Source organism: Rhamphochromis longiceps, linkage group LG7, assembly GCF_057381845.1.
Source record: "Rhamphochromis longiceps isolate RC_006_pf linkage group LG7, R_longiceps_female_GT1.1, whole genome shotgun sequence".
In the NCBI taxonomy this organism is placed as follows: Eukaryota; Metazoa; Chordata; class Actinopteri; order Cichliformes; family Cichlidae; genus Rhamphochromis; species Rhamphochromis longiceps.
Genome location: NC_140563.1, coordinates 42,126,661 through 42,136,866, shown reverse-complemented (window position 1 = coordinate 42,136,866; position 10,206 = coordinate 42,126,661). Strand labels below are relative to the sequence as shown.

Genomic DNA, 10,206 nt, shown 5'->3' with positions numbered 1-10,206 from the left:
TGTTACAGTGATAGGATGCCACTTATGTTAGTTCAGTCATGAAATTTCCTCACTACCAAATATTGCACAGACAAATATTAGTGTTATTATACAAAGTGGAAGTGACTGGGAAGAACAGCAACTCGAACTGCCACGAAAACCACAAAACAGGGTCAGTGGATGTTGAGGTGTATAGTATGCAGAGGTTGCCAAATTTCTGCAAAGTCAGTTGCTACAGGCCTTCAAATTTCATGTGGCCTTCAGATTATCTCAAGAACAGTGCATAGCAAACTTCATGCAATGAGTTTCCAAGGCCGAGCAACTGCATCTAAGCATTACATCACCAAGCACGATGTAACGGATTGCCAACACTGGACTGTAGAGCAGTGGAGGGATGGAGGGAAGGGGGATTATAGCGAGGGATTGTTTTTCAGGAGTTGGACTCGGCCTTAATTCCAGTGAAAGGAACTCTTAATGCTTCAGCATGCTGAAGCATTTTGGACATTTTGCCCTCCACTGCCTGTATAGTGAAATACTTCATGCTCCCAACTTTGTGGCAATAGTTTGGGGATTGCCACTTCCTGTTCAAGCATGAAAGCTCACAAAGTAAGGTCACAAACACATGGATGAGCGAGTTTGGTGTGAAAGAACTTGAGTGGCTTACACAGAGTCCTGACCTCAACCTGACAGAACACCTAATTAGAGGAGAGACTGTGAGCCAGGTCACCTTACAAATCTGCTTCTGGAAGAATGTCCAAAAATTCCCATAAACACACTCCTAGACCTTGTGGAAAGCCTTCCCAGACAATTTGAAGCTGTTATAGATGCAAAGTGTGTACTGACATTTTAATAAACACTATGGATTCAGATTGGGATGTCACTCAACTTCCTGCATGTGAACACTATATTTTGCCAATGCAGTGTATAAACTCAACTGATAGGTTAATTTGTGTCAAAATAAAAACAAGTGTTCAAAGCGCTAAAATTGCAAGGATTAAAAATATAATTGGATAATTTCAGCAAGCTGTGTGTGTTGCATGCAAAAATTCAAACATAGCTCAAAACTGAATAAAACGTTATATATAAAAGCAAAAAACAAGAAACTCGAAGGGAGGTATTTTACTTGCAAAATTGGATCCAGTCAAATGGATCACAACACATGCAAAAACATCTAGTTATTAAGCAGGAAAACAACCCTAGACATACAAGGAATCTAGAGGGTTAGAGAATGAATGGCTTTACTGTCCATCTCAGTCACCTGATCCTATCCTAACGGAACTGCATACCACCTGCTAAAGACTAGACTGAAAACAGAGACCCCACAGCAACAAGAGCTGAAGGTGGCTGGGAGAAGATAATGGGGAAGGATAAAAAGGATCTGGTGGCATTAATGACTCAAAGACTTTAGGCACTCATTAACTGCAAATGACATTCTAAAACATCTACATAGATCTTGCTTTATTGATGTAAAACTAGACATACTGACCCTCTGGTGTGGCACATTTATGTAGCGTCAACCGCTTTAGCCATCTCCACATTATGTGTTTCAATATATTCAGGTTAATGTAAACGATCCTAATACTTAAAGGACTGGTAAATGAATTGATATACTGGATAACTCAACAGGGAATGAATATCTAATTTCCTTTTAATCAGATTAAAGGCCACTAAACAAAATGAGAAATGATTTAACTACTGTAGTGCGCACACCCACACTCCTCTGGCAGCCTGGCAAATGAATTTAGTGCATGCTTTTGACTAAATGCACTTGGAATTGTCCCAAAAAGAGCCCGAGACAAAGAGCATGAAGAAGATATAATTATCTGGATTGTTTTTTATGCATATTCTATTTCAGCTGCCTTTTGGCTACATTTTTTGTTCTTTTTCCCCCCTTTGTTTAAATATATCCCAAGATGTACTGGTCTTAGTCTGTATTTACTGAAAGTAGAAAGTAGAACATACAGGAAATCCAGTCTCGTCAGCCATATGCAGTATACTGACAGCTAATAGGCAGTTCCATTTGTGATATTAACATTGTAATTTTTTTTTATATCTAACCTTTTAACAGGTTCTTATATGAAAACAAACAGCTAGTGTTGTTTGACACAACATGGATATTAATAGTCTTCCATCAACTCTTCCCCAGCTGTCTTCCCTCTGGCTGTCACGGTGCTTACCACTCCAATCAGGTTACCACGTCCGTACTCCCCTATCAACTCTTTCTTGCCATCCTCCTTCATGATTACTGAGCACAGTCGACCACTCAGCACTATGAAAGTGCTGTCTGATTTCTCTCCCTGCCTGCAAAAAGAAAAGAAAATACAGATAACTTCAGTCTACTGCAAATTTGCAAACAACTCAATCACATTTCCAAATTCAGCTTCCCCTCCCTCGATTAGTATTTATTAACCTGTCCCACATGAACCAAGTAATGCCTGCAGTGTTACGAGTTGATTTCACACATGAAACACAAGGTCAGCAGAGGAATACCTGTAAACAGCCCTGCCAGCTTCGACAGCCATCCAGTCAAGAGCAAAGTCTATTTGCCTGACAAAAGATGACATCCTCTTCACCACAGCATGAGCAACATTCAGCACCACTTTGGGCTCCACTCGCATTATCCTAAGGAATAAAGAAGAATCCACAAAAGTAGAAGTAGCCATCTTTGTTTTCCCCTCCAACTCTGCAGTGCTGAACATCACAACAGTGTGAGGATGTGTGTCCAGGTCACTCACTCATAAAAATGTGTTTTGGAAATAGAGAGGAAGCTGCAATCTCACTGAGCTCAAAGGAGTCGAGCACTTTTGTACATAAACACCGAAGCGAGAGGAATTACTCACCACGGACATCGGGAGAAGTCACAGCACACGAGCAGGGAGCGAGCACACGAAGAATGATTATTGTGACAGATGATTATTTGCATCTTTTGTCAATAAACACACTTTATTCTACACAGGAAGTCCTGCTTTCATGCTCGGACTGGAATCAAAGGCAGTGAACGGGGAGTGTTTCTTCTGTGGGAAAAAAGGACATTATGCAGACTCATGCCCAGCTCGGCCAAAATAGCAGGCCCGTCGGTAAACGTAGGGATGCAGTTACCTTTGGTTAAACACACACATCCCACAGATAGATTGGTCCAAGAGTTGTATTGCGGGTTGGAGCTTGTGGTGCCATAAGAACTGTTTGCACTCAGCCACTCCCAGTGTCTCGCCATCCACTCCATCTGAACCAATCACAGTTCCTGATTTGTCCTCTGTGTCGTTGTATTTAGCAAGGACTGAGCTCTCTCCCTTCCTCCACATGGATCCTACGATTATAGAATAGACCTGCTTTCTGGCGCGCCTCTCACCACCAGTCACCTGTATAGTCTTTCCAAGCCAGAACAGGAGGCCATTGATTGATACATAACCAGTTCACTAGCTGCCAGAATAATCCGCCCCTCCAAGTCCCCACTTGGAATCTCTCTGTCCATGGATTGACTTTTGGGGGTTAAACAAAATCACTGTTACGAACAAGTACCCCCTGCCGTTGCTTTCTTCTGCCTTTGAACTGTTACAAGGGGCCACCATTTTTACTAAGCTTGAATTAAGAAATGCTTTTCATTTGGTCAGGATCAGGGAGGGAGATGAGTGTAAGACAGCATTAAATATGCACCTGGGACATTTTGAGTACCTGGTCATGCCTTTTGGCCTCACCAATGGTCCCACAGTTTTTCAGGCCCTAGTGAATGACGTGTTGAGAGATTTCATTAATCACTGTGTTTTTGTGTACCTGGATGACATTTTGATCTTTTGAAGTCCTTGGCAGACCATGAGGGACACGTCTGCCAGGTACTACAACAGTTGTTGGAGAACTGACTTTTTCGTCAAAGGAGAGAAATGTGAGTTCCACCTACAGTCGGTCGCTTTTCTTTTTCTTATTGTCGATCAAGGATAGCTGCGGGTGAACCTGGCAAAAATCAAGGCAGTGGTGGAATGGCTAGAGCCCAGGACCCGTAAACAGCTACAGAGGTTTTGGGGATTTGCTCATTTTTACATCCGCTTCATCCATGATTTCAGTTGCGTTGCTCTCCTCTTGACATGCTTATCCTCTCCCAAGGTCTCTTTCCAGTGGTCTCCAGTGGCGCAACAAGCATTCACCCAGCTCAAGCAGAAATTTGCCTCTACGCCCATCCTGATTCAACCAGACCTCTCTGAACCGTTCATAGTTGAAGTGGACGCTTCGGATTCAGGAGTTGGAGCTCTGTTGTCACAGCATTCCAGGGGTAAGCTTCATCCATGTGCTTTTTTGTCCTGTCGTCTCTCACAGGCTGAGCGGAATTACGATGTGGAGGACCGGGAGTTGCTGGCCATAAAGCTTGCATTGGAGGAATGGAGGCATCTGGATGGACCACAAAAACCTTGAGTACTTGCAAGCAACCAAATGCCTCAACTCCCGTCAGGCAACGCGGGCTCTGTCCTTTACTCAGTTCAACCTAACCATTCCTTACAGACCCAGCTCCCAAATGTGAAGCCACATGTGCCTTCCTCATCAGGTGAGACCTTGGAGAAGGCTATCCTGCACGCGGCCTGCATTATTGGGGCTCTTACATGGGAGACAGAGACCCTGAACAGAAACACTCAGCAGGACATCGCACGATATTGCAAAGTCTGTTCTGGTGGCCATCTCTTGCTTTGGATGTCCAGGATTTTGTTTGCCCTACCTGTGCACGGAATAAGACGTCCAACTCTTTGCCTGCTGGGTTTCTCAGGCCCCTACCTATCCCGAGGAGGCTCTGGTCGCACATCGCCCTGGAATTCATAACTGGACTGTAATCATTTTCAGGTAACACCACCATACTCACCGGTTTTCCAAGGCTGCACATTTTGTTGCTCTGCCCAAATTGCCCACCACTTTAGAGACGGTGAGACTGCTTACGGATCATGTGCTGCTCCGCCTTCATGGCATACCTCAAGACACTGTGTCCGATCAGGGTCCACAGTTCAAGTCACTTAACACTTAACATGTCACAAAAAGAAATTTAAACGGATCAGAACACTGACACCAGCTGAATTTTCTCCAATTAACCCCTCACCTGCAGCTGGATGATTCCCAGCAGGTCTTTCTTAGCAGCTTGGAGGATTGCACTGCTTTTACCAAGATAGGTAGCATCAGCGTGCCCTCCACTGTCTGTATAGTGAAATACTTCAGATGGTGTGTGTTGCATTGTCACACTCTTCTTCAGACTAGACTACAAAGACAGGCACAGGAGAGAAACTACTATGGAGGAAGTAGGTAAGATGCAGCAGATACTGTGCTATTGTGTTACATTTACACACAAGACCTGTCACCACGCTTCAATGTAAAAAGCAGACCTTACTTTGTGAGTGATAGGACTTGACGGAGCCTCCTCAATGGTAACTCGAGCTCGTTCGCAGGCCATGCTCAGGTCATTACCTGTAACTCAGAAAACAAAGGATTAGGATAACGAGTACATCTGTGCAGGAAATTAATACAGCCATGTGGCATTTGATGATCGCTTATGTCCAAGGCAGTGACCCACCTGTGCATTCAGTGGGCATAGAGGTGGATCGCAGCTTCCTGGTTGAATGGCTGTCCTTTACACCATCTGTTTATTGCAAAGTCAAGTGCCAGTACTGGATCAGTTTCAATACAAGACAAAGCTGAAATTGAACGGCATGTAGTGCATGTTTGTGTGTGTGCTTGACCCGTCTCTGCAGTGTTTTCAGTGGTTCCGGCAAGTAACTCGTCCTGGAAGTGGAGAATAATCTTTCAGTGATGAGTCAAATATGGACGGGATAGGTAATCTTCAAGGGTTTGCTGGCAATTACAACTGTGTAGCAGATATCAAGTTAAAATAATTTTAAATAATTTCTTTTAAAATATGCAACAGAGCTCTGTACAGATGAAGTATATTCCTCATCAACAGTTTACAGTCACCAATAATGTCACTACCACACATTCAACAATATTTTACTTTATGAATTAATCTGTTTAAGGCTAGTTTGAAATATAGAATAACTAAAATCTAAAGATTTTTAAAGTACATTGAAATATGGACTTTTTAAAAAATAAATTTCCTATCTCTAAATCAAAGATTAGATTTAATAATCATAAATCCAGAGGTAAGTCAGATATATATGTTACTGCTCCCTGTTTCTGTTGAAATGTTATTTTATGCATTTTCTATGATCTATGATGGACCAGGTTATATTGCTGTGCTTAATGTTGTGTGAAATTAGCCTGTGTGTGTGTGTGTGTGTGTGTGTGTGTGTGTGTGTGTGTGTGTGTGTGTGTGTGTGTGTGTGTGTGTGTGTGTGTGTGTGTGTGTGTGTGTGTGTGTGTGTGCGTGTGTGTGTTCTATGCCTGTTGATACACAAGCACATAACAAATCGAGTGACACAGTCATCGTGACCATGTGTATGCACATAAATACTGTAGGTGTGCACTAATTAAATCTCCTCCTACTGGATTGAAGAGCTCAGTTGTTAGGCCCAGATAGTTATGCAAAGCCAAAAAGGTGACTCTTTGGAGGTGCACCATAATTATCTGAAACAGGGGGGGGGAAAACACACACACAAAAAACTCTGGCAGAATATACTAAATATCATGTTGTAGCTACATCCAAATTAGATGTTTAATTGGAGAAAAAACAAACACTACATCATGCAATCTGTTACCTGAATGACGCGTACAAGTGTCTCAGGACGACACAGTTTTATATGGAGCTGGATAACCCTGGCAAAATCGAAGATAAGAATCAGAGAAATCTCATCCACATCTTTCACAGCTATCTATTTGGAACTGTCTTCTAAGTAATAAATTGGGCTAAGGATACTTTCCCCAAGGTTTATTACGTGACCTGTACGTGTACCTGTGCTTGCAGCATTTTAATGTGGCCTAAATAACTGTCAACACTTCAAAGCTCTATAACACAAGTGTGATAGTGTTTAAACGGTTTCTATGCAATGGCAACAAAGTAACAAGATATGAAAAAGTTATTCTATTGTAATAACTGATTTTTCTATACATTACATACGTGGTTTGAGTTCATTACTGCACAATCAGTTCCAAACAACATCAATCTGAGTGTGTGAAAAGGATGACAATGATGTATTTTAAGAAGAGAAAAACAAAGTTGAAAAGATGCAGCTTTAAATAAACAAATTATAGCAAATACAAAGTACATTAATTTTGTTTCAGGGGCATGAAGGTAATGAATAAACAAATCACACTGACACAGACACTTCAGAAGGCAAATGAGGACATAACCTAGAGAGAAAAAACAGGAGCTCACAGTGATAGTGTCCAGAATACTGAGCAGGCTGTGGACGCTGTCTCCGGGGAGGACATCCTTCACCACTGATTCTGTGCCATCCTGCAATACAAAAAAGAAGAATACAGGACATGATGCCAACAAAATAATATTAATAAGGTAAAAATATTTCACACTGTCTAAACAAATCTGCAGACATCTAGTTGGATGAAAGCAGGAATTTAAGCAAGCCAACAACATATTGGGATGCCACTCACTTTTTGTGATGGCAAAAAATGAAGTAGTTACTAATTATTCTACTGCCCTCTTGTGTTCATACTTTATCATTAGACGTAAACACGGAAACTGGAAAATAGAAAAGAAGACTGAAAATGAATGTAAATTAAATTAGGTACAGTTTTCAGTTGACCTCGCATTACACTTATTAAATGACTAGTGGACACAGCTGTTGACATGGAAATACAATATAAAGCAATTAAGTTTCAAGATTAGCTTGAAGAGAGAGTCAGATGCAGATCATCATGTCATTTACATACAGTCCCGATCAAAAGTTTAAGACCACTTGAAAAATGGCAACAAAAAAATATATATATCATGTATTGCATGGTTGGATCTTAACAAGGTTCCAAGCAGAGCTTCAACATGCAACAAGAAGAAATGGGAGTGAGACAAATCATTTTTTACAGCATGTAATTTATTGAAAACAACGTTTAAACTGAAACAGGCTGTTTTACAGCTGATCAAAAGTTTAGGACCACACCTTCAAAAAAAACCCTGTAAACCCCACCAAAACAGAAATCAAAGTTCCAAACATGAACTCAGTAATGAGTAGCTCCAAGTAGTAGAGTAGCACATTATTGTTGATCTCTTCAAAATGTTGTTGCAGCATGCTTGATTCAAGCATTTCCATGAGGTGAGTGGGAACATTTCTCCAAGTGGTGAAGACGGATGCACAAAGGGCACCTACTGTCTGAAACTGTTGTCCATTTTTATAAGCTTCCCTTGCCATCCATCCCCAAAGGTTCTTAATTGGGTTTAGATCAGGGGAACACAGAGGATGATCCAAAAGAGTGATGTTATTCTCCTGGAAGAAGTCCCTTGTCTGTGGGCATTATGTACTGAAAAACCCAGTCCTTACCAGACAGACGAGGTCCCTCAGTCTTGAGGGATGCTCTCTGCAACATCTGGACATTGCAAGCAGCCATTTGACGCCCCTGCACCTCCTGAGCTCCACTGAAGGAAACAGCACCTCAGACCATTATAGCGCCCCCTGCATCTCAGGTGGGATCTGTCATGACAGTAATGCTGAAAACCATCAGGACCATCAAGGTTAAATTTTATCTCATCAGAGAATAAAACTTTCTTCCACCTTTCCATGTCCCATGTTTGGTGCTCTGTTGAAAAGTCCAAACAGTTAGTTCTGTGGTTCAAGGAGATGAGACCTTTGAAGACGGGTTTTGTTTTTGAAGCCCTTCAGTCTCAGATGCTGCTAATGGTTATGGGGCTGCAGTCAGCACCAGTCACGGCATTCATTTGGGCCAAGGATTGTCCAGTGTCTTGACGGACACCCAATTGGATCCTCCAGCTGAGTGCTGGTGAAAGTTTTGGGGGTCTTCCACTTGACTTTTTTTGTTCTATAACCCTCAGGAACATTTAAGAAATTTCAAATGACTGCCTGACTGTGTCCCACCTCAGCAGTGATGGCGTGCTGTGAGAGACTCATTTCTTCTTGCTGCATGTTAAAGCTGTACTTCGAACTTTGTTAAGATCCAACCATGCAAAATATGATTTTTTTTTGCCATTTTTTCAAGTGATCTTAAACGTCTGAAAAGCCTTAGTTTTTTTTTAAAGAGACTCCCTTCAGGGATCTTGCAGGCTCTGGGGTCAAAATTACTTTTGAGATTATATATTTGATATTAAACATTAGCAATAAATTAAATACTGTGCATCTTTAACACAAAAATGCCTTTAACATGTTAAGTGCACTCAATTAATTCTTTCCAAATGTTAATTCATGACATCACAGTTTATTTATGACATAATAATTTATTGCATTAAGGTGTACATAGTTTGGATAGTATTTACTCGTACTATCATTGTCTACCATTAAAATTTACTTGGTGATGTGTGACAAGCAGAGGTGGCAAAAGTAAAGACATTCTGTACTTAAGTAGAAGTACAGATACTAGTGTTAAAAAAGCAGAGGTACTGATTCAACTTCTTTACTCAACTAAGTGAAAAAGTACTTGTTACCTAAACATGAGTCTAACTACTGTTTGTGTGTGTGTGTATGTCTCGACCTCAAAATGCACTCGGCCTCACCCCGCCTGTTGACGCTTCTGACCTTTTTCCAGACAGAAGCTCTCTGTGATAGGTGTAATAGTCTTAACTAAGAACATGTGTAATCTACTGAATAAATGCTTTGATGAAATGATAATTAATGTAATGGTAATGATGATGGTTATGAATAGTAGCAGTAAAATATTTCCCTGATCTCCACATACTCAAAGAAAGTAAAAAGTAGTTTTCTACCAGCTATTTGGTGCAAAGCTAACTGAAGCTTGTGCTATATTAATGTAATAATTAAATATTACTAGTACATGGGAGTACAAACTTTCATTTTTAATCGTAATTAATGTACTCAGCTTGAATCAGTTAAGCAGAACATGAGCAGAGAAAAAGAAACAATTTTTTTTAAAGTAGCTCTATTTCCTGTTGCCTACATTATAGTGGGTGAGTTTGCCTCTAAACAGAAAATGAGTACAGTCAGGGGTTAAAGCTGAATTAGCAGATCAAGTCAATTTATTTTATTAGCACACTTAAAAAGAACAGAGGTTGACCAAAGTGAATTCAACAAGATGTAAGCAGATATTTTTACCTGTTGTCCTGGCTGATTTCCAGCCAGGACAACAGGACTGGTATAAAGTTGGTATGAAGCTGGAATTCAGTGA

General features: G+C 41.0%; 1 protein-coding gene and 1 long non-coding RNA gene across 2 annotated transcripts; both read right to left on the bottom strand.

Annotated features, from left to right (window-relative positions):
• Positions 1-2,143: 2,143 nt before the first annotated feature.
• LOC146665915 (uncharacterized) lies at positions 2,144-2,766 on the bottom strand. The gene is made up of 3 exons (XR_014912472.1): positions 2,715-2,766; positions 2,470-2,601; positions 2,144-2,280 (listed from the first exon to the last, which is right to left on the bottom strand). It is a non-coding gene; the product is annotated as an uncharacterized LOC146665915 (long non-coding RNA).
• A 918-nt stretch (positions 2,767-3,684) lies between these two features.
• LOC146665914 (patatin-like phospholipase domain-containing protein 7) lies at positions 3,685-5,713 on the bottom strand. The gene is made up of 4 exons (XM_085411238.1): positions 5,688-5,713; positions 5,522-5,587; positions 5,339-5,415; positions 3,685-5,209 (listed from the first exon to the last, which is right to left on the bottom strand). Exons 2-4 carry the CDS (start codon positions 5,538-5,540, stop codon positions 5,042-5,044), a joined length of 264 nt encoding a protein of 87 aa, XP_085267364.1. The 5' UTR covers positions 5,541-5,587; positions 5,688-5,713; the 3' UTR covers positions 3,685-5,041.
• Positions 5,714-10,206: the final 4,493 nt, after the last annotated feature.